The sequence below is a fragment of the Panthera uncia genome, chromosome B4, assembly GCF_023721935.1.
Source record: "Panthera uncia isolate 11264 chromosome B4, Puncia_PCG_1.0, whole genome shotgun sequence".
NCBI lineage: Eukaryota > Metazoa > Chordata > Mammalia > Carnivora > Felidae > Panthera > Panthera uncia.
In genome coordinates this window covers 16,307,546-16,330,999 of record NC_064809.1, presented here as the reverse complement: position 1 = coordinate 16,330,999, position 23,454 = coordinate 16,307,546, and the positions used below count along the sequence as shown (strand labels likewise).

The 23,454-nt window shown below is 41.4% G+C and overlaps 1 protein-coding gene across 1 annotated transcript in view; it reads right to left on the bottom strand.

The window, feature by feature from the left end:
- The window catches only part of SLC39A12 (solute carrier family 39 member 12), an 83,988-nt gene that overhangs the window by 58,631 nt on the left and 1,903 nt on the right, over positions 1-23,454 (bottom strand). The window contains exons 2-4 of the mRNA XM_049626902.1: positions 17,011-17,292; positions 12,934-13,141; positions 1,153-1,325 (exon numbers count right to left, since the gene is read on the bottom strand). Coding sequence (XP_049482859.1) covers positions 1,153-1,325; positions 12,934-13,141; positions 17,011-17,292 — 663 coding nt within the window. The remainder of the gene's footprint in view (positions 1-1,152; positions 1,326-12,933; positions 13,142-17,010; positions 17,293-23,454) is intronic.

The window sequence follows — 23,454 nt, the reverse complement described above, 5'->3', positions numbered from 1 at the left end:
TGTTATAATAATTAAATGAGGCAATGCAGGTGAAATAGCGTTATGTCTAACACATCATACGTACTCAATAAGCATAAGCCACGCTCGCGGAACATCAGTTTCTCAGGATTTTAAATGGTTAGGGCAGGGAAGGATTCTAGAGTCAAAATTTGAGAATTGCTGGATTCAATAAGATCAAAGAAGTTTATTTGCTGAGAGACCTCCCAGATACCCTAATATGCCACAGTGTAATATGTATTTCTAGTATTTCCCACACCAATTTAATCATAGGACCCATTTCAAGAAATACCAAGATAGACAAGTGAATGTACTTTAGGGCACAACTTTAGGAAATATGGGTATAAATATGTTCATAGGCTCATACATCACCTTTTCTCAAAAACCTTCTCAGTGCTACCTACTATACAAATATTTCTCTGTTGCTCACAGCCCAAAGTAATCTCTTCATAACCTTATCTAAGTTTAAAGCATTCATTCATCATTTTAAGTATATATGCAATGTCTGTGTTCTATTCCTATCCTGTAGGTTCCAAAGGAGTTGTGCCTATTTTTTTTAATGTTTATTTATTTTAGAGAGAGAGAGAGGGGGGCGGGGAGGGGCAGAGAGAGGGAGACACAGAATCTGAAACAGGCTCCAGGCTCTGAGCTGTCAGCACAGAGCCCGATGTGGGGCTCGAACTCACAGACTGCGAGATCATGACCTGAGCTGAAGTCAGATGCTCAGCCGACTGAGTCACCTAGGTGCCCCGCGTTGTGCCTATTTTTTTCAACACTGTATACCCAATGACCGTGATGGTGACTGGCAGGTAATAAATGTTCAGTATGTTTGTTGAGTTAATTATTCATGCATTCGATATAGATACAAGGGAGGAAGTAGTAATATATATATATTTACTATCTGTATATCTATCTATGTCTATCTATCTATATCTATCTATATCTATTGTCTTATTCTCCTACATATCTTGGCCTCACATTTATGTCAGCAGAGACCCATTTGTAGAAGAAAAAAACCCATGACCACTCCATACAAATAGAATATTTTCATACTGAAGGAAATACACATCATCCCTTAAGTTTTTCACAACTCTTATAGAACTTTCACCACTTTGACAGTAGCAATTGGTGGTATAAGAAGAAGAATAACGATACCTTATCCCAGGAAACTGAAATGTCTTCTGACTCTTGGTCCATGGATACAGATAGATTAGGGTATCCCCAGTCATAGATTGTTAGGTTGTTTTGTTTCCTTTCAAGGCGATGGATTTTATCTTTTCGGATACAGGTACTTTTGGTCCAGAGAGTGTTGAGGAGTTGGTCTAGTTCTAGAAATTTCATACAAAATCTGGTGTCACATAGAATAAAGACAGGTCAATCTCAGGATAATTACAATTTCTTATGGCCACAGCATAGATATTTTGCTAAATAAATGTGGTCCTAATGAAAAGTCAAGACGTTACTCTGAAAAGTAATAAAAGAAAACTTATACTTCACATGAATGTTAATCCCCTCACAAGATCTTGACTAAGCTTTGGGGCTGAATCAGTCTTACAAAGATGTTCCCACCACTTTTAACTCCTAGGGATGATACAGTGGGCAATTCCTCCAAAGAAATGCCTTCTCTTGAGCCAACTCTTTCTTTTTCTAGATGTTCCTCATAAAAATGCACACAAAGGATAGAACTGGCCTAATCCATAGGAAATTCATTTCCTTGAGGTACTATATACATCCTCCGTAGGTAAACTATGGTATGTTTAAGTCAATCAAATTATTTTCCTTTTAAGGGTTTGTTTATGCAGAAACAAGAAAGAAAATGAAAGAGATCTGAGATTATAGAGACAACTGACTTTGTCTTCTAATACTATTGTAGTATGGTTTTCAGTTTATAGATTACAGTTTAGCTTCCCTTGGTACAGCTCGAGGCTCTTAAAAACTGACTGGTACAGGGGCACCTGGGTGGCTCAGTTGGTTAAGGGTCCAACTCTTGATTTTGGCTCAGGTCATGATCTCATAATTTAGGACGTCAAGCCCCACGTCAGGCTGTGCACTGACAGCATGGAGCCTGCTTGGAATTCTCTCTCTCCCTCTCCCCCTCTGCCCCTCCCCACCTTTCAAAAATAAATCGATAAATAAAAATTTTAAAAAATTAATTGGTATGCAGAATAATTAAGTATAGTGGTGAATTTCTTTGGATTTATCCATCGGCTTGCTTGGGAATACAACGTCCCTGGTATTTTCCTGAATGTCATCATCAAGGACAAGAAAAATTACAAACTAGAGTTCCTACAATATCTTATTTTAAATGACTGGCTTTCAGCGAAAAGAAAATTATAAGACTTGCAAAAAAATGGGAACGTGTGACCCAGAATCAGGGAGGAAAGCAGTCAATAAATATGTCTTTGAGTATTCCCAGATGTTGGATTAAGCAGAAAAAGACTTCAAAGCAGCTATTATAAGTGCGCTGAAGGAACTAAAGGAAATCATATTTAAAGAATTAAAGTGTGACAATAATAAATCAGCAAATAGAAGAAATAAGAAAATCAAAATTATATAAAGGTTCAAATGGAAATTCTGGTGTTGCATATAGTGAGTGAAATGAAAAGTTCACAAAAGGAGCTCAGCAGCACGTGTGAAATGGTAAAAGGAAAAATTACTGAAGACGAAGAAAGAATAACAGAAATAATCCAGTCTGACAGTTCATGCGCTCACACTGATAGCATGCAGCCTGCTTGGGATTCTCTTCCTTCCTCTCTGTCTGCCCTCCCACTCTGCCACTTGTGTGCTCTCTCTCAAAGTAAATAAATAAACTTAAAAAAAAAAAAAAGAATTTATTCTTACTTTTCTTTGCAAACCTCAATAAAACGAAATTGTGACGAGGGGCAGTTTTCCATTACAGAATTATTACACTAATAAATGAAGAAGAAAAGAGTCAATTAGAAGAACACCATTTCGTAAGCTGCAAACAATCAACATAGACAAGTATCATCAATACTTTATGACTTCTCAAAAAGAGAAAACTAGATGTTACGTACCTTCTGGCGGAAGGTACTAACGCTAAGACAGCATCCTCCAAGTAAACAAACCACCTAATCAAATCTCTACGACATCCAATGTACATGAAGCACAGTGCATAGAAATGCATATTAGATGACTAGAAACGCAATCAGCAAAACCCAGATGTGATAAACAGTCCCCTTTTTTCTAACAAAAAAACCGTAGCGAAATAGAGAAGGTGGAGTCGGGGAGAGGCATGACATCTATAAAGGGAAATTGAAGAGATACCCCAACAATCTGCATTTTATGAACATTATTTAGATCCTGATGTGCTAAAAAATGAAACATCTTTTTTTAACAGTCAGGGCAATGTAAACATTAATGGGCTTTTTTTGTGATATTAAGGAATCAATATTAATTTTTCAGTTGCGATATTGGTAATAAGGGGCTTTTAAAAACGCTTGTCTATTAGAGGTTCACACCGAAATAGTTAATAATCATTTGCTTCAAAATAATCAAGTGATAGGAAAGGGTGGAGGCAAATAAAAAATAAGATTATCCAGTTGCTGGTAAGTGTTGAGGCTAGATACTGTGTGCATGGGGGTTGACTATGTTACTGTTTATATTTTTGTTTACATTACATTTTTATTAGATATCTACTTTTAATATTCAGAATTCATATAACGACAACAACAGCAACAACAACAACAGAAAACACTTAAAACTGACTTCCGGGGAAGATGGCAGAGTAGGAGGACCTTAAGTTCACCTCGTCCCATTGATACAACTAGGTAACACATCAGTGTAAAAAACCCAGAAAACGACCTGAAGACTGGAAGAACAAATTCACCACAGCTAAATGTAGGGAAGAGGCAGCTTTGAAGAGGGTAAGAAGGGTGGAGACATGGTGAGGAGTGAAAAAGACTGCAGGAGAGTCTGGGGGAGGGTGGACCCACAATCCCAGAAAGGGGAGAGAAATAGATTCTCACACCAAGGAGCCCACTCAGGAAAGACAAATCTCCGTAACATTTGGCTTTGAAAACTAAACGGACGAAATTTCACAAGTTCTTACAATGAATGAGGCTTAAAATCTGGAAATTTAAAAATCAGTGGGGTTGGCTCTGAGAGAACTGGGAGGGTGAGAGGAAACTGACTCCCAGTCCTTAAAGAAACATTACAACAGACAGACCTGCTGTGATACAACGTAGAAACAGCAGTTTGAAAAATACCAGGAGCATACGGGGGAGAGATGTGTTTACTAATCTAAGAGTTCCAGCTAGAAGGGCAGGGATCAATGGGACACTTTTCCAGGAACAAAGATGATGGTGGGTACCATTTTCCTTCCCTGTTCCCCCAGCCCAGACACACAGGCATCGGTGGGGCCCAGTGCAGCACCTACACTCACTGCATAACTTACAAAGAGCATGCCCTGCCCCTTCTTCCCCTGCAGACACATTCCCTCCAGCCAGGCCTCTGCTTCACGTCCCCTCTTGCAGCAGACCCAGGCAAACCTTGCTAATACCATTCCTCCAACCCCACACACTTCTGAGGATCTGCCCCCTCCAATACATTCTTGGGTTAGCTAATCCAAAGTGGTACCACAAGCCTGGCAGTGTGCAAGCATCCCAAACAGGAGCCAGTATCACACCAAACTGACTCCTGCCCCAGGGAGAGGGAAAGAACCACACACAACCATCAGGGTAGAGGCTTAGCAGTGGGACAGACAGCTGGTCTTACTATAGGCCCCACCCACCAATGAAGGCTTCTTAGGGTACAATACAGGGAAAGTGTCCTGCACTAACCCCACAGGGACCAAACCCTGTCCACAATAGGCAAAGAGAGCCATTGCAGATTACTGGACTGAAGGAAAAAGTGTTTCAGCCAAAATAGCAGGATGTATGCAAGAGACATAGAAGATTCTCCTGATGCACCAGCTTCTGCTGAACAGGAGACACTGAACTGCAGGGCACTACAGGACTTCTTCTTCATAAGGGCACTACTATCAAGAGCAGGAGACATAGCTGAGCAGGAGACTTTCCTAACACAATGAAACAGACCAGAGAGTTAGACAACCTGAAGAGACGGAGGAATATGTCCCAAATGAAAGAACAGGACAAAATCACAGCAAGCAGCCTAAACAAAATGGGGATAAGAAATATGCCTGCTAGATAATTTAAATCAGTGGTTGTAAAGATACTCACAGGACTTGAAAAAAAGACTGAAGGACATCAATGAAACCCTTAACATAGAGACAGAAAAAGAACCAATCAGAGTTGAAGAATGCAATAAATAAAATAAAAAATACACCAGATCGAGTAAATAGTAGACTAGAGTAAACAGAAGAATGGGCCACCAACCAGGAATACAGAATAATAGAAGGAAATCAAGCTGAACAGCTGAGAGGAAAAAAAAAATTCAAAATGAAAATAGACTTAGGGAACTCAGCAATATTCACATTATAAGGAACCCAGAAGGAAAGGAGAAAGAAAAGGGGTAGAAAATTTATTTGAAGAAATAATAGCTGAAAACTTCCCAAATCTGGGATAGGAAACAGAAATCCAGATCCAAGGGCACAGAGAGCCCCCCAAAAATCAACCCAAGAAGGTCCACAACAAGACACATAGTAATTAAAATGGCAAAAAGAAGCAGCAAAGAAAGAATTTTAAAAGCACCACAAGAAAAGAAAATACTTACATACAAAGGAAACCCCATAAGGCTATCAGCTGATTTTTCAGTAGAAACTTTGCAGGCCAGAATGGAATGGCACTATATATTCAAAGTGCTGAAAGAAAACAACATGGAACCAAGAGTACTCTATCCAATAAGGTTAGCATTCAGAATAGAAGGAGAAATAAAGAGGTCCCCAGACAAACAAAAGTTAAGGGAATCTATGACCACTAAACCAGCCCTACAAGAAATGTTAAAGTGGATTCTGTGTGGCAAGGAAAGACTGTAAGTTAGAGTAAGAAAAGTAGGAACCATGAAAGCAGTAAAAATAAGTATATCTATAAAAATCACTTAAAGGACCCACAAAATAAAATGATGTAAAGTATGACACCATGTATCTAAAACATGGAGGTGGGGAGAGGTTTAAAGAATGGGTTCAGCCGTGAGTGACTATCAATTTAATATACAAAATGAATGGAAACCACAAATCAAAAACTAGTCATAGATACACAAAGAATAAAGAGGAAGGAACCCAAGTATATCGCTAAAGAAAGCCAACTAATCATGAGAGAAGAGAACAAGAGAAGGAAGGAAGAGAGAACTACAAAAACAATCATAAGACAAGTAACAAAATTGCAATAAATACTTACCTATCAATAATTACTTTGAATGTAAATGGATTAAATGCTCCAATCAAAGACAAGATGACAGAATGAATAAAAAAGCAAGACCCATCTATATGCTGCCTATAAGAGACCAATTTCAGGCCTAAAGACACATGCAGATTGAAAGTGAAGGAATGGAGAAGTATTTATTATGCAAATGGATTTGAAAACCAGGGTAACAATACTTATATTGGATAAAATGACTTTAAAACAAAAGATTGAAATAAGAGACAAAGAAGGACACTGTATAATCATTAATGGTGTGGGGCTCCTGGGTGGCTCAGTCAACTGAGCAGCTGACTGGCTCAGTTCATAATCTCATGGTTTGTGGGTTGGAAACCCACGTTGGGCTTTGCATTGACAGTGCAGAGCCTACATCAGAGTCTCTGTCTCCCTCTCTCTCTCTGCCTCTCCCCCACTCATTGTGCATATGTTCTCTCTCTCTCAAAAATAAAAACATTACAAAAAAATGTTTTGATGGGGGCAATCCAACAAGATGATATAACAATTGTAAATATTTATGCACCCAACATGAAAGCACCCGAATACATAAAAGAGTTAATACAAACAAAAAGGAAGTAATAAATAGTAATACAAAAATAGTAAGGGACTTTAATACCCCACTTACATCAATGGACAGATAATCCAAACAGAAAATCAACAAGGAAACAGTGGCTTTGAATGACACATTGAACCAAATGGATCTATATATTCAGAACATTCTATCCTAAAACAGCAGAATACATATTGTTTTTAAGTGCACATGGAAGATTCTCTGGAATAGATCACATATTAGAACAAAAAACAAGTCTGAACAAATTCAAAAAGATTGAAGTCATACCATGCATCTTTACTGAACACAATGCTGTGAAACTAGAAATCAACCACAAGACAAAATCTGAACATAAATATTTGGAGGTTAAATAATGTACTATTAAACAATAAATCGGTCAACCAAAAAATCAAAGAGGAAATTAAAAGATAAATGGAGACAAATGAAAATGAAAACAGAACAGCCCAAAATCTTTGGGATGCAGGAAAAGCTGCTCTAAGAGGGAAATTTACAGCAACACAGGCCTACATCAAAAGCATGACAAATCTCAAATTAACAAGCAAACCTTACACCTAAAGGAGATAGAAAAAGGAGAACAAACAAAACCCCAAGCCAGTAAAAGAAAGGAAATAATAAATATTAGAGCAGAAATAAACAATATAGAAACAAACAAACAAACAAACAAAAAACAAGATCAATGAAACCAGGAGCTGGTTCTTTGAAAAGATCAACAAAATTGATAAAACCTTCAGCTAGAGAGAGGACCCAAATTTTAAAAATCAGAAATGAAAGAGAAGAAATAAAAATTGCAAAGAAATATAAAGGATTATAAAAGAAAACTGTGAAAAATCATATGCCAACCAATTGAACAACGAAGAAGAAATGGATAGATTCCTAGAAACATGTGACCTAACAAAACAGAATCAGGAAGAAACAGAAAATTTGAACAGACTGATTATTAGTACTGAAATTGAATCAGTAATCTAAAACACTCCCAACAAACAAAAGTCCAGGACCAGAGAGCTTCATAAGGTGAAATATACTAAACATTTAAAGAAGAGTTATATCTATTCTTTTCAAGCTATTCCAGAAAAAAGAAGAGGAAGGAAACCTTCCAAATTCATTCTATGAGGCCAGCATTACCTGTACCAAAACAAGATAAAGACACCACAAAAAGGAGAGCCACAGGCCAATATCTCTGATGAACATAGGTGCAAATATCCTCAACAAAATATTAGCACACTGAAACCAACAATACATTTAAAAAAGTCATTTACCACGATCAAGTGGGATTTGTTCCTAGGATGCAAGGGTGGTTCAATATTTGCAAATTAATCAGTGTGATACATCACATCAACAAAAGAAAAAATAAAAAAACATACGATCTTTTCAATAGTTGCAGCAAAAGAATTTGACAAAATACAACATCCATTCATAATAAAAACCTTCAAGAAAGTAGATTTTGAGGGAATATGCTTCAACATAATAAAGTCCATATAAGAAAAACCCACAGCCAATATCATCCTCAATGGAGAGAAAAACTGAGCTTTTCTTCTCAGGTCAGTTACAAGACAAGGATGTCCACTGTCACCACTTTTATTCAACATAGTACTGGAAGTCCTGGCCATAGCTATCAGATAAGAAAAAGAAATAGAAGACACACAAATTGGTAAGGAAGAGATAATACTACACATAGAAAACCCTAAAGATTTTACCAAAAACCTACTAGAACTAATAAATGAATTCAATAAGATTGCAGGATACAAAATCAATGAACATGAGTCTGTTACATTTCTTTTTTTTTTTTTTTTAAGTTTATTTGGGGGAGAGAGAGTGAGAATGTGTGTGTGTGTGTGTGTGTGTGTGTGTGTGTGTGAGAGAGAGAGAGAGAGAGAGAGAGAGAGAGAGAGAAACCAGGGGAAGGGTTGAGAGAGAGGCAGAGAGAGAATCCCAAGCAGGCTCTGTGCTGACAGCACAGATGTGGGGCTCGAACATAGAACCGTGAGATCATGACCTGAGTTGAAATCAAGAGTTGGATGCTTAACTGACTGAGCTACCTAGGTGCCCCTATTGCATTTCTCTTCACTAATAATAAATAAGCAGAAAGAGAAATTAAGAAAACAGTCCCATTTACAATTACACAAAAATAATAAAATATCTAGGAATAGACTTAACCAAGGAAGTGAAAGACCTATACTCTGAAAATAATAAAACATTGGTGAAAGAAATTGAAGAAGACACAAATAAATGGAAAAACATTCCATGCTCATGAATTAGAGAATAAATATTGTTAAAATGTCTATAATACCCAAAGCAATCTATAGAGGTAATGCAATCCCTATCAAAATACCAACAGCATTTTTCACAGATCTAGAACAAGCAATCCTAAAATGTGTATGGAACCAGAAAAGGCCCCAAATAGCCAAAGCAATCTTGAAAACAAAAAACAAAACAGGAGGTATCATAATTCTGGACTTCAAGTTATACTGCAAAGCTGTAGTAATCAAAACAGTATGGTACTGGCACAACAATACACACACAGACCAGTGGAACAGAATAGAAAGCCCGGAAATGAACCCATGATTATATGGTCAATTAATCTTTGACAAGCGACAAAGAATATACAATGGGAAAAAGACAGTCTCTTCAACAAATGGTGTTGGGGAAACTGGACAGCAACATGCAGAAGAAAGAAACTGGACTACTTTCTTATACCATACATAAAGATAAATTCAAAATGGATGAAAGACCTAAATGTGAAATGGGATACCATCAAAATCCTAGAGGAGAACCCAGGCAGCAATCTCTTTGACCTTGGCCAGAGCAACTTCTTACTAGACACATCGCCAGAGGCAAGGGAAACAAGAGCCAACATGAACTATGAACCTCATCAAGATAAAAAGCTTCTGCACAGCTGAAGAAAACAATCAAGAAAACTAAAACACACCCTACAGAATTAGAGAAGATATTTGTGAGTGAGATATCGGATAAAGGGTTAGTATCCAAAATCTATAAAGTACTTATCAAACTCAACACCCCCAAAACAAATAATCCGATTAAGAAATGGACAGAAGACATGAATAGACATTTTTCCAAAGAAGACATTCAGATGGCTAACAGACACATGAAAAGATGCTCAACATCACTCATCATCAGGGAAATACAAATCAAAACCATGATAAGATACCACCCTACACCTGTCAGAATGGCTAAAATCAACAACACAAGAAACAACAGATATTGTCAAGGTTGTGGAGAAAGGGGAAATCCCTTCCAATGTTCACGGGAATGAAAACTGGTGCGGCCTCTGTGGAAAACGGTATGGAGGTTCCTCAAAAAGTTAAAATTAGAATTATTCCATGACAAGTAAATGCACTACTGGGTATTATTTACCCAAAGGATACAAAAATACTGATTTGGAGGGGCACATGCACCCCAGTGTTTACAGCAGCCTTATCAACATAGCCAGATTATGGAGAGAACCCAAATGCCCATTGACTGATGAATGGATAAAGAAGATGGGGTGTGTATATACACAATGGAACATTACTCAGCGATCAGAAAGAATGAATTCTTGCCATCTGCAATGATGTGAAATCTTGCCATTTGTAAGAGTATATCATGCTAAGTGAAATGAGTCAGAGAAAGACAAATGCCATAAGATTTCACTTATATGTGGAATTTAAGAAACAAAACAGATGAACATAGGGGAAGGAGAAAAAAAAAACAGAGAGGGAAGCAAACCGTAAGAGACTCTTAATTACAGAGAACAAACTGAGGGTTGATGGAGGGAAGTTGGGTAGGGGATGGGCTATTAAGGAGGGCATTTGTGTTGAGCACTGGGTGTTATATGTAAACGATAAATCACTAAATTCTACTCCTGAAACCAATATCACACTATATATCAACTGACTAGAATTTGAATGAAAATTTGAAAGAAAAAAAAAATCCAGATGGCCAACAGACACATGAAAAGATGCTCCACATCACTCCCATCAGGAAAATGCAAATCAAAACCACAATGAGACATCACCTCACACCTTTCAGAATGACTAAAATCCAAAACACAAGAAATAACAAATGTTGGCAAGGACGTGGAGAAAAAGGAACCCTCGTGTACCATCGGTAAGAATGCAGACTGGTGCAGCCACTGCAGAAAACAGTATGTAGTGTCCTCAGAAAATTAAAAATAGAACTACTGTATAAAGCAGCAATCGCACTACTAGGTATTTTCCCAAAGAATGCACAAATACCAATTCAGAAGGTTCTATACACCCCATGTTTATGCAGCACTCTTTACAATAGCCAAACTACGGAAGCAGCCCAAGTGTCCACCAACAGATGAGTGGGTAAAGAAGATGTTGTATATATACAACGGAATATTCTTCGGCCACACAAAACGCAACCTTGTCGTTTGTAAGAACGTGGATGGAGCTAGAGAGTATAATGCTAAGCCAAATGAGTCAGAGAAAGACAAATACTGTATGATTTCACTCACACATGGAATTTAAGAAACAACACAAACAAAGGAAAAAAGCAAAGACGGAGAGACAAACCAAAAAACACACTCTGTAAGTTATGTATAGTATTGAATCTTTATATGGTACATCTGAAACGAATATAACACTGTATGTTAACTCTACTAGTTTTAAATGAAAAAACAACACTTAAAATGAGCATACTGTCTTCCAGGATACCATCAATATCAGCAGAGTCCTAGCTCGGGGCAGCTGTGAGAGAAAATGTCTCATGGCTTCTGAAACAAACACCTAATTGTGCTGACACGAAATGGCACTTGGAAACGGAATTGTGACTTCTCAGATGCAAAAGTGACTGGTTTTTGCCCCAAGAGGCGATACTGTAGATCGCTCGTGAGCAGTTACTTGGGCATTTTAATGAAGGTCCACAATGATCCATATCTACCCAGCTTGCCTCTAACTATATTCTGTATTGCAGTCTGATCACCTCCCATTTCTTGGGGGCGATAGAGCCTTCAAGTGGCCTACATCTTGACATTATTTGGAAAGTGGAATCACGGCTCTCCTCCAGTTCAACGGGAATCGCACCGCTAAAATTTCCCAACCCCTGTTTCCCACCTCAAAATTATTCTCGGCATAACATGCCTTTCCCTGGCTTGTTTCCTGTGTATGACAGCCAGGTAACATGACTTAATTACATGTCAACTTTTCACAGAAAAAGAAAATAAACTGCAGAAAACCACATCTGTCCCTCAAATGGTTGTGCTAACAGGTCCAGGGAAAGTTCAACACTGAATGTATGGCTCCAGACCCCAATCCCTTCTTTCAGAGTTGGGAGGTTTACCCAGATCACGGGCATTGTCGGTCCCTTGGTAAATTCACATCTCCCTTTTTCTTGTGACTTCCCAAGAGGAAGTGTGTTGGCAGCAGCAACAGCTATTATGCGACATTCCGAGAGCCCTTGGTGTGCAAAACAGGGCCTCCTGGTACAGATTTTTTAGACATCATTTCATTTTTAATGCCTTGTCGAGTACAAAGAAATGTGCAAAACAAACATTCTGGCTCCATCCCTGGCATCCCATTTCTTCTCGGAGTTCCAAAAAGCTGGCAGTCACTAATATAACCAGGATGGAGAGCTCACACGACTTTTATTTAAAATTAAATAATAGATCTTTATGGCTACAAGCAAACACCACCAAGGCTCTTGCACCATTGGGCTTTCCATGTCTTCATTCTAGGCAATAGTTTGTGACCCCTCGCCCAGGACTACGTACCAAACAGACAAGCGTTCCTCAGCACTTACGGCAGGTCATAAAAATCTCTCCCTTGGCTCTACGTCCATAATATCATCATCATGGTCGAAACGGACCGAGTCCAATTTTTGCCTCATCGTCACAAAGATACGATAGCATGTTTGCCTTAAAAGGCCCACCTGAGCTGTCTTACCACAGGCTATGATAAAATAGCGTTTAGAACATACCTGAACAAATTTAGTCATCAAAAAGCGTCACTCTTTTTGGCACAATTTGTTTAGTAGGCATGACTTGGTAGTTACATTCATGAAAAGCATCCTTACCTGACAGGTGGAGAGTATTTGTACTATTCAAAAAACTGAAAATATATTCCGTAAAATAGTCTGGAGACGGCAAGTCTCTTTGCCCCAGACAAACACCTTGGAGGGACAAAGTGATGATCGTCACTGCCAACCGAGGGAGTGTGTTTTCATCAGCGCCATCCCCGCTCAGTATTCCAGACTTTTTCTGCAGCATTTTGGTGTCCATACACTGAAATCAGATGCATAGTAAAAAGAAAAAGCTTGCACCTTGAAAGCCATTTTGATTAAAATATCTCTAGGATTTCCCCAAAAGACAAAGAAGAGTTTTTCACCTTAAAGAGGTCTGAGCTGTTTGTAGGAACACAACTATCAACATTCTCTAGTCTCAGACAGAATTCTGTCTGGAAAATGCTTGTTTCTTTTATCTGACTGGACACTGTATTTTCTAACTCCCACCCTAGTGGTCCTCGGTTACCTAACCTTTCTCACTACTCCCTCAGAGATGTGTCTTCTCCAAAGAGATTTCTCGCTCTTCTTGTTCACAGGCTTCCAGGTGGTGACTTGTTTTTCTCCAGTTTCAAGTCCAGCCCACAGTGTAAGGACTTTCAAATCTCTACTCCCGACCTTGACTTCACACCGGCCCTGCGGCCTCGTGTCATCACAGAGCACTTCCTTTTTAACGCCTGCCTTTAGTCTCAGGCTCAATGCGTGCTAAGTGATGACCAAAGCTGGCATAGTCTCTGTGTTCTTTGAACTCCCATAGGACATGGGATCTTTTCCATGTGTACACTGAGTGGTCTTCAATTAAATATGAGCATCTGAAAGGCTAGACTCTAGCCTTATGTGCCCCTAGTACGCCCATTCATAAAAATCCCTCCCTTGGCTTTACATCCATAATATCATTATCATGGCCGAAATGGACCGAGTCCCTATTTTTGCCTCGTCGCCACACCAACATTTACTGAGTACCTACTGTGTGCCAGACGCCATGCTAGGTCCATTACACTATGTTCTCTTTTCATTGTCCCAGAGCTCTGTGCACAGGACACCCTTTTCCCAGACCACCTGGCCAGTGACAGGTAGAGTCCCAATGCACACTCAGATCTGACTCCATAGCCTATGCTCTTAAATACCCTTCCTTTTGTGTAGAGAAATAAACGGAAATCCAAGCTGCTGATGGGCCTTTCCTATCATCAAAGTGAGTTCCGTAGCATCGTGCTTGGGACAGACAGATTAGGTTTTAAAATTATCTCTGCTGTTTGTAACCGAGCAAACTTGGGCCAAATGATTAACTTTGCTCACTCTCATATTCTTCTCAGTAAAAAGGGACAATGCTGCCTACCAGAAAGGTTATTAAGATTAGATCATGTGTGTAAAATACTTAATATGGTAGCTGGCGCACGGAACACGGTCAGCGAATCTTAGCTACTATTCTTGTTGGTCCCAGTGTCCAGTGGTGCCCCTGATAGACAGGAGGCTGGAGAAGGTAGCAAGAGCCATCACGAAAACTTTTCCCTAAAGGCTCCAGAGGAGCCACTAATGCTATAAACAAAAGAACAATACAATATGGTATGTTCCAGAAATATCACTCTGGTGGCAAAGTAGTGAAGACATTGCCAGGGATAGAAACTAAGGGCTGAATGTCTAGTTCGGGAGTTATTTATTAGTCCAAGTTACTTCTCGACCTAAGGTGGTAGCACCAGAGATGGAAAGAAATGGACGTATTTGAGGCACATTACAAAGGACTTGTAGGAAAATGTGAAGGAGTCCAAAGAGTTAAAAATGGCTCAGGTTTCTGGGTTTGTCAACTGTATAATGGCGATACCAACCCATTATTCCTCCACGTAAGAGTCAGGGCTAGCAGAGAAGTCTGTAGAGATCCCTGCTTATCTCCCATGGAAACAGCAAACAGTGGGGGGGGGAAAAACAGGAAGAAGTGGGAGCAAGAGACTGAGCCAAGAAGATAAAATAGTAGTTGGATAAAAGAGAACGAAGGAATAGAGGGATGTTTATACTCTGGGCCATCAGGGAGGGTGGCTGCGTTAGCGTACTACGGGGTAAAGCTGTTTCTTGGTGAGCTGGTTAAGGCCCCCCTGGAGTGGCTGTTAGTGGCTTCACCTGCAGAGGCCGAGTCCTGTGTAGACCAAGACCTGGAGCTGCTGGTAATGGCGGGCCTGGTCTGGCGGCACCGTCTGTGGCCTCACGCTCTCTAGTCGGAGACAGTGGCATCCTCCGGTGAGATGCCCACAGGCCTCCTGTACAAGTCTGGATCGAGTGACTAAGGATTCCTAAGGGAATTCCGGCCCAAGCGAACAAAGGACCCTTCCCAGGAACTGGAGACAGTGCTCTCCTCCAGAAGATAACCGTCCGAGGCCCAGCAAGGGTTACGAGCTCTTAATTCTTCTTGACTGAAGAGGCGGAAAAAGTACGGCTACGCATAATCTTGAATTATTTTATTCTGTTCTCGGAATGTTGGCTCTCACGTACGCTTGGAGGCCCGGGTATTTGCGGCCTGTGTTGGATAACCAGAAATCTGCGTCGAATATGTACACGCCGTCTGCTTCGAAGTGGCTAACCTGAACCGATCTTGTATCATATGGATGTTGCACTGAAGAAACCGTATGTGGGCGTACTTCCTTATTGAAGCGGAAACCGAATTCTAGAAAGGAACCCGTTTTCTCAGTTGGAAGTGGACACAAAAATATGGCCCTATTTGGAGAGTCATGAGATGAGAATTACCAAAATGATGCCCACAAAGACCTCAGGAAACAGTCTTTCCATCTGTGTGCCAATCGCAAGAGAAATTAAACGTTTTTACAGCAAGTTGGAGGATATGTCGGCTGGTCGTTGAGCCACAGCATGAATGCACAGACACCTTTGGGCTCCTGGAAGCCAGAATTGAGGCCAAAAACCAAATACGCCCATATACATCACTACGGACTGAATGACTGCGTTTCCCCCAAATTTCAAATGTTGAAATCCTACCACTTACTGTGATAGTGTTAGGAGGCGGGGCCTTTGGGAGGTGATTGGGTCATGAGGGTGAAGTCCTCAGGAATGGGATTAGTGCCCTGAGGAGAGAGACCTCAGAGGGCTCCTCTGCCCCTTCTGCCATCTGAGGACGCAGTGAGGGGATGGTCTCTGAGGAATCAGGATGGGGGCTTTCACCAGACATCAAATCTGCCCAGTACTTTGATCTCCGACTTCCAGCCTCCGGAACCATGAGAAATAAATTTCTGTTGCGTAGAAGCCACTCAGTCTGTGGCATTTTTGTTACAGCAGCTCAAGGACACACGTCAATGAAAAATTCAAGAGAGAAAAATAAAACAGGTTTCATGGCACTCTTCAAAATGCACTGGTGACTGTTCAATCAATTCTTTAAGAAAATGTGGCTTTAAAATTTTTCCTACGTCCAGAGCGCTTTATCTGCTCAAACTCCCCACCGCAAGGCAGAAGGCATGAAGGTAATTGAAAGGCCAGCTCTTGCTGGAACAGTAACAAAGGCCGGAAGGGACCAGGTGCCTGGTTCCTCACAGTGGGAGCCACGAGGAAAGCAAAGCACTTCGAGAGACCCCTGAACATGTGCAGCACAAATCAAAAGCTACAGAAGAGCTATTGTCTGTGCTGTCATGAATAATGCTTTTTGCAAGCTGCTTCTTCGGTGAAGCAACGAATGATAAATTCACCTCTCTCACACCGGTTCTGTCTTCTTTTTCCCTGGCCGGAAGGCGAGGCAAAGAGCATCGCGTCCTCCCCACCGTGGGTCAGTTCTTGGAGATCGATCGGAAGCCATGAATCACTCACTTTCACGTTCAGGAAAAGAGAGTTGTCCTGTCACCTGGCTTTCCTGCCCACCCAACCACCCACCTGCCTTCTGGCTAGAACTCCTTTTACAATCATTAGTCATCACCCTTCCCCCTTTTATACTCAGAATTTCAAATGATGTCACTTAACATCCCGTCACTAAAACCCACAAATACCTCTCTTAGACGTCCTTGACTGTCATGGGGATAAACAAGTGACAGAAAACAGGGCTCCAAGTCTGTCTCTTAGCAGCACGGCCAGGTGCCCTTCTTACCTGACCTGTGCCCTTCTTACCTGACTTCGAGAGGTGTCAAAGTACTGCCTGGTGAACGCCAAGATATCTTCCGTCTCATTCTGTGAAAGGAAATAGGAGTCTTCATCCTGCCTGAGGCTGAGGAGGCTGTGCAGGTAAAATTTATACTCTTTATTACTCATGTTGAGCTTAGAAGAACAGATCTCTTCCTGGTGAATAATGTAAAAGAGGAGGAGAATAGACACTCTCTGGACCACTTCTTCTCTGAGCTGATCCTCAAAATCTCCTCCAGCTATTAGCAACAGGGCATCTGGTTCAAAGCACTGTCCCAAAAACAAAACATAAAACAACAAAAGTAGAAACAAAGTTTAGCAAAGAGTCCTAGAACACTAACGACCGCCAGATCTCCAGTGCTCATTATTGTACGAATAGGGGGGGAACACGGGTAGGTCTAACAGCCAGCTTCAAATAAGGTAGTCGTGGCTGGACTTCTACACATTGATGTTGCCCTCCCGGGGAGCCCTTATTCCCTGAGAGTAATCTCTCTCTCTCCAGATGTCCATCTGCTGCCTTGAGTAAAACCCGTTGGCTCTTTGGCGTTTACGGTAAGGACCCCATTGCATTTCGAATGAAATCTAAGCTCCATACAATTTTCTCTTTGGTCTGGCTCTTGCCTACCTACCTCTCTTGTCTTACCTTAGCCTTTCTCCACCTCGCTCACTAACCTTCCGCCCCTGTGATTTTCCATCAGTTCCACCAAGCTCTTCCCACCATCTTTCGGGTCTCCTTTCCCCTCAATTCTCCAATCTCAGCTTAAAGAGATACCCCGTTGAGGATCCACACCCTACCCAAAGTAGAAAGCCCCGACCCCCGCCCCGTCCCACGTTCTCCAGCACAGCACCGTTCGATGGAAACACAACCCTCGCCACAGAGGCGAGTCACACATCACTTTAAATTTTCTGGTGGCCACATTTGAAAAAGCGAAATTAATTTTAATAATACATTTAGTAATGTGTCTTACTGAAACCTAGATATGCAAGATATGATCACTTCAACTTGTAATCACAATTTTAAGAAGTTATTTGTGAGCCATTTGACATTCTTTTCGTCATGCCAAGTCTTCAAACTCTGGTGCGTACTTTACACTTACCAGCACGTGTCGATTCAGATGAGCCACGTTATCAAGTGGCCCACGGTCACACGTGGCTGGTGGCAGCTCTAACATATATCACGTTTATTTTCTCCATAGCACTAGTGTTCTAAACTTGCTTTCTCCCCGTGTTTATTTTCACTCTTCCTTCGAGAACGAGTGGTCCATTAAGGCCAGGTTCTGTCTGTGCACGGCTCTATCCTCAGCATCCGGCACAATGCCTGGCACTTACAAGGCGCGGAATGGAATGAACGAACGCCACCTGCCTCGCCTTTATCTTACCTAAGAGAACGGCTAAAAAATATTTCCACGACGCTTTACTTGCTTTACACCCACAGCAAGACGTCTGGCTCATCTAATCTGGGAAGTCTGCATGGCAGAAGGTGTTTCGGGTAACGTAACGGGACAATGAGAAAAAGATACACACAGGGCTATGGAAGGGAAGCCCTCTCCACAAGACAGGAGCTGCCTTCCTTCAGAGACAGTGGGGAGCTCCTGACAACTCTCCTAGGATCCCAGAGGCACAGCCACAGAATGAAGGCATGGAGGGATGCCTGTCCTGAGCCCCAGAAGGACTCTTCCCAATGTGGGACAATGTACGATGGTACCTTTGAATCTATTCTCTAAGGTGGAAATTTCAGGCGTCTTAATTCCATGGATGCTGTGTGTCCCACCAGATAACATCTGGGACATACCATCTGAGTCAGGAAGAAACATGTCATCTGTCTCCAAAGCAAAGCATTAATCACATTCTTCACAAGCCATACAGGTTCTGTTCTCTCCCCAACTCAACTGCGATGGGGTAAGAGTTCGGCAAAAAGAGAGACATCGGCTTCACATCAAGTCACTCAATGTGACTATTAAGCTCCACCATTGAAACCACCCCAGCACATTTCTGTTTCTTGAGTAGCAGACGAGAAAAGTCCATGGGTCGGTAGCTATTGGCGGGGCTGACACCAAGACTCAAGGAGGTTAGTCAACTGAAACACAGTGTCATCAAGCCTCTCTTTGTAACATACCGCCTCCTGAAACCAAACTATTGATAGCATTAGCTAGCCTTTACTGGAAGCCAGGTGCCCAGGATTGTGCTAAGCGCCTTCTGTATTTGGGCATTCCTCAATCTAATCGCTTCTGGACAAAGTCAGATAATGAGTTTTTTGATGGTAAGAACATGATTCCAAAATTTTAAATAGAAAACAAAATGGCCCCAGCCTATTTGATAAGTCACCAACTATTTCTGCAATGATGTAAAGAATTAGAGTACCAATTCCTCAATTATTTGGTGCCTCGTGAATTAAACAGTGGGTACATTTGTGTGCACAGGATCCAGCATGAGGTATGTCCTCCTTCTACAAGGAAGGTATACCTGTAGCATATGTGAAAAACAAGTCTACAAAAGGGTAGATAATGTACCTAAAATCACAAAGCTAATAGTGGTTGCCCAATCTTAATTCCCACTATGCCAATGATTCGCTTTATTTGCTTATCTCTTTGTTTTGGGCCATGAAGAATTTGAGCTGTAGACCCACCTATGTACTGAAAGTGCAACCCCTTCAACCAGTAATTTTCTCTCCCTCCTGTTTGATAGAAAAAGAGGTCAACTGGGGCGCCTGGGTGGCTCAGTCAGTTAAGCGTCCGACTTCAGCTCAGGTCACGATCTCGCAGTCCGCGAGTTCGAGCCCCACGTCAGGCTCTGGGCTGACGGCTCAGAGCCTGGAGTCTGCTTCCGATTCTGTGTCTCCCTCTCTCTCTGCCCCTCCCCCGTTCATGCTCTGTCTCTCTCTGTCTCAAAAATAAATAAACGTTAAAAAAAAATTTTTTTTTAAAAATTAAAAAAAAAAAAGAAAAAGAGGTCAATGGGGAGGCCAAGTAATTGGTAAGGCTCTAATATAAATCAATGAGAGAACATACTACCACTTGAAGATTGAATGAGTTCCTGTTGACAGACTTTCAAATGCTGTCTAGGCTGTTTGATGAGGTTGAGTAGGTAGGCAAAAGGGTATCAGTGACACGAGAAATGGGACCTCCGTGAAGCCACCTGACCAGATACATGTGGCCAGAGCTTGGTTGACAGCACACAGCAGAGTATATGGCTACACTTCACCCATCTGACGTGCCTCACACTCCTGTCCATTTGTGGTTCCTCTTCAATGTACCTTTCTAGGATTGGAATAGGAGGGATGTGGCCTGGGGCAGCAGAGGAGAGGGTAAGATCTGAAATCATACCAATGTTCGCTCCAGAAGTGGTTTCTAAAAAGCATGTAACATGGAAGGTCAATTGCTTTTGACTGAAAATGTTTTAAATACCTGTGGAGCATCTCATTTTGTCTGACTAGAGATTTCAGTCATCTTGAATGAACAGAAGTTGCCCAAACTTTGCTTTAAGTTTCTGACACCTGCTGGAAGAAAGCTCAATTGCGAATCAAATGACCATGAATTGAAAACCTTCTGCCCTTTTATGATATTTGATTCTTCTTTTAAACGTGTATTTATTTTTGAGAGCACACAAGTGGGGGAGGAGCAGAGAGAGAAGGAGATAGAGGACCTGAAGCGGGCTCTGTGCTAACAGCAGTGAGCCTGATGTGGGGCTTGAACTCACAAACCATGAGATCATGACCTGAGCCGAAGTCGGTTGCTCAACCGCCTGAGTCACTAAGGTGCCCCTGAGACATCTGATTCTTAAAGAAGTTACCTTTGTATGGAAGACAGTGGCTTGAGGAAAGAACACTGTAGGAAACACCAGAAAATCAAACAGACATTGACATGACAAAAAGCACCATGGGGGTTGATGGTGGACTGGACTTTCCGGTTCATCATCACAAGATTTGTTTCAGTTGTTAGAGCTGTTAGCAGTGGCTGGGTTGTTTTGGGGGGAGGACGTTTAGTCCAATTTTGCAAATACTTACACCTCATAGGCATCAAGACCCATCCAAAGCACTGACCCTGGTGAAGTGATTCTTTGTTAAAGAAGAATGGACTCATTCAGGAATAATCCATCGATTTTCCTTTTAATCTTGTCATGTGGGGGCCTAAGTTTTTTGGGGAGAAAAGCACAGATTCTGGATTCCAATAGCCAAATCAGATCACCTCCCCCAGCTGCTGCATTCAGCTTTGTTCATTGCTTATGCGAGGAGAGAGTCTCGGTAACAAAAAGCAACAGGAAATCTTTCTTCTATGTTAATAGGAGTTGTCAGACTTGATAAACTTTAAAATTTTTAGATCCAAAGATGCTTAAAGTTGATTTGGGGTTCTGGATAAGCCCACTGGCCTTTTTCAAGTTCTTAGGCTTTTACAAGGTCTTCTGGGGGGAGAGGGTTGTCTTAGAATTGATCATAAAAAGGAAATTATATTTCTTCCTTTTCCTGCCAAAGAGTTGGAGGGGTGTTTGCTGATGGCAGGCACTGGCTTTTTGTGGACCCATTACCAGATTTTGTGGCATTTCTGACCGACAAGGAGATAAGTCTTACTGAGAAGGGTTAAGAAACCTGTTAGATCAACAAGTTAAGATAAAGCTCGATGCTGTCCACTCTTCAACGCACGGCAGGTTAAGACAAACGAGGGAGGGAGGTTGAATTAAATGCAGGACCTTAAAGCAGTGGTTCTCTACCCTGAATGTGTCTGAGAATCTCCTGGAGGTCTTGAATAAACACCCCAAGCCCTGAACAGTTGGTGGGGGTGGGGTGGGGGGGGGAGGGGACAGGAGGGAGTGCTGAGGAGGATCTTATTTTCCAGAAGCGCTGCATTGGACATGTCCATAACATACAGGAAATATGAGGGCACAGAGAGAGCTGGCGTTCTCGTGCCCCAGCTAGTTCACGTGTGGCCCTGCGGTCCTCACAGAGAGCTCCCCGAGGAGAGGACCGGCACTTTGGTCTTACAGATGAGAAAGCTGAGGTTCCGCGTGACCTAACAGCTGGAAAGTGCCAGAACAAGGATTTGGGCCCAGGGCTGGCTGACTCCAGATACCAGGTTCTTATCCCTTCACCGCTTCTGGAACTCATGTAGGGTTATGGTTCTCATCATTACTGAAGTGGAATTTGTTCTCTTAGAGTTACTTAATCCCTCATTAAATTCATTAAAACTGCAGTCTAACCCTTCTCATTGAAAAGAAACCAGGCCACGATCAGGCAAGACTGTCCATTTTCAAAGGCTGAAGTTTGAATGGATTTAAGTGCACAGTGCTTTCAGATAGTTCAGATTGATTTACACACACGCACACACACACACACCCATTCAGTTTTTACCTAAGCCTGAAATAAAACTGGAAACTTTTTGTCTCCCCCCCAAATTTAAGACACTCACTTCCCTCTTTTTTTCAGACATTTAGGGATATGAACTCATCCCCTTGCCCTCTTTTTACCACAGAATTTCTAATCTAAACCCTGCCTCTAACTGGACGAAGTTCCTAAAAAGACACAAAAGATCCAACAACAAGCTAAGCCCTGTGGCTTGTGCCAGAATGCAGATGCTTGTGAAATCAATAGGACACTGTTTCTCCCCGGCTTTTCATGAATGACACGGAGAGATTTCATGGAATCCTTGCCTATGGGTGATTCAGGTGAATTGTAGCCCTCTGAACAAGTAAAGCTGAAATTTGCATTTTTTTTAAGGTTTATTATTTATTTTGAAAGGGGGGCCAGAGAGAGAGAGGAGAGAGAGTATCCCAAGCAGGCTCAGCACTGCCAGCACAGAGCCCGAGGCGGGGCTCAAACGCGTGAACCGTGAGATCATGACCTGAACCGAAATCAAGAGTCAGACACTTAACTGACTGAGCCACCCAGGCCACCCCATGACTTTTTTTTTTTTTACCTCAGTCTTTTACACAAAGAAATAGCAGCAGCAAGAGGGCGAAGCTATTAAAGACTGTGTTTCACTTCGTAGGAATAAAAATAGCTGAAACAGAAGCGAAATTGGCCAAAGTCTCGATAATGTCACAGAAAACAAAAAGTGCAAAACAGTGTCTCCCTCTGAAAAACAAAACAAAACAGAACATAGAACAATTTTGCATGTTTACATTCCCCCTAGCTTGACTAATATTCAAACAGCCTTAATAAGGCACTTTATGTCATTAGAGGAGAACATTTCCCCACAGCAAATTCTCAGAGGACATTAATAAGACATGACTCCCACTTATTTCCATGGGGAAGTCTTATGTTGCTATATATATAAATTAATGTCATCACAGATGGGTTGCCTATTATAACACATGTTTGCTCTGGGGACCCTTGGGAATTTCACTAATTATTGAATTATTCACTGTTTGCACAGAGCAGAGACAAATTCTATTAGCAGACCCTTCTGGCATGAAAGAAAGAAAAACCAAAAAAACAAAAAA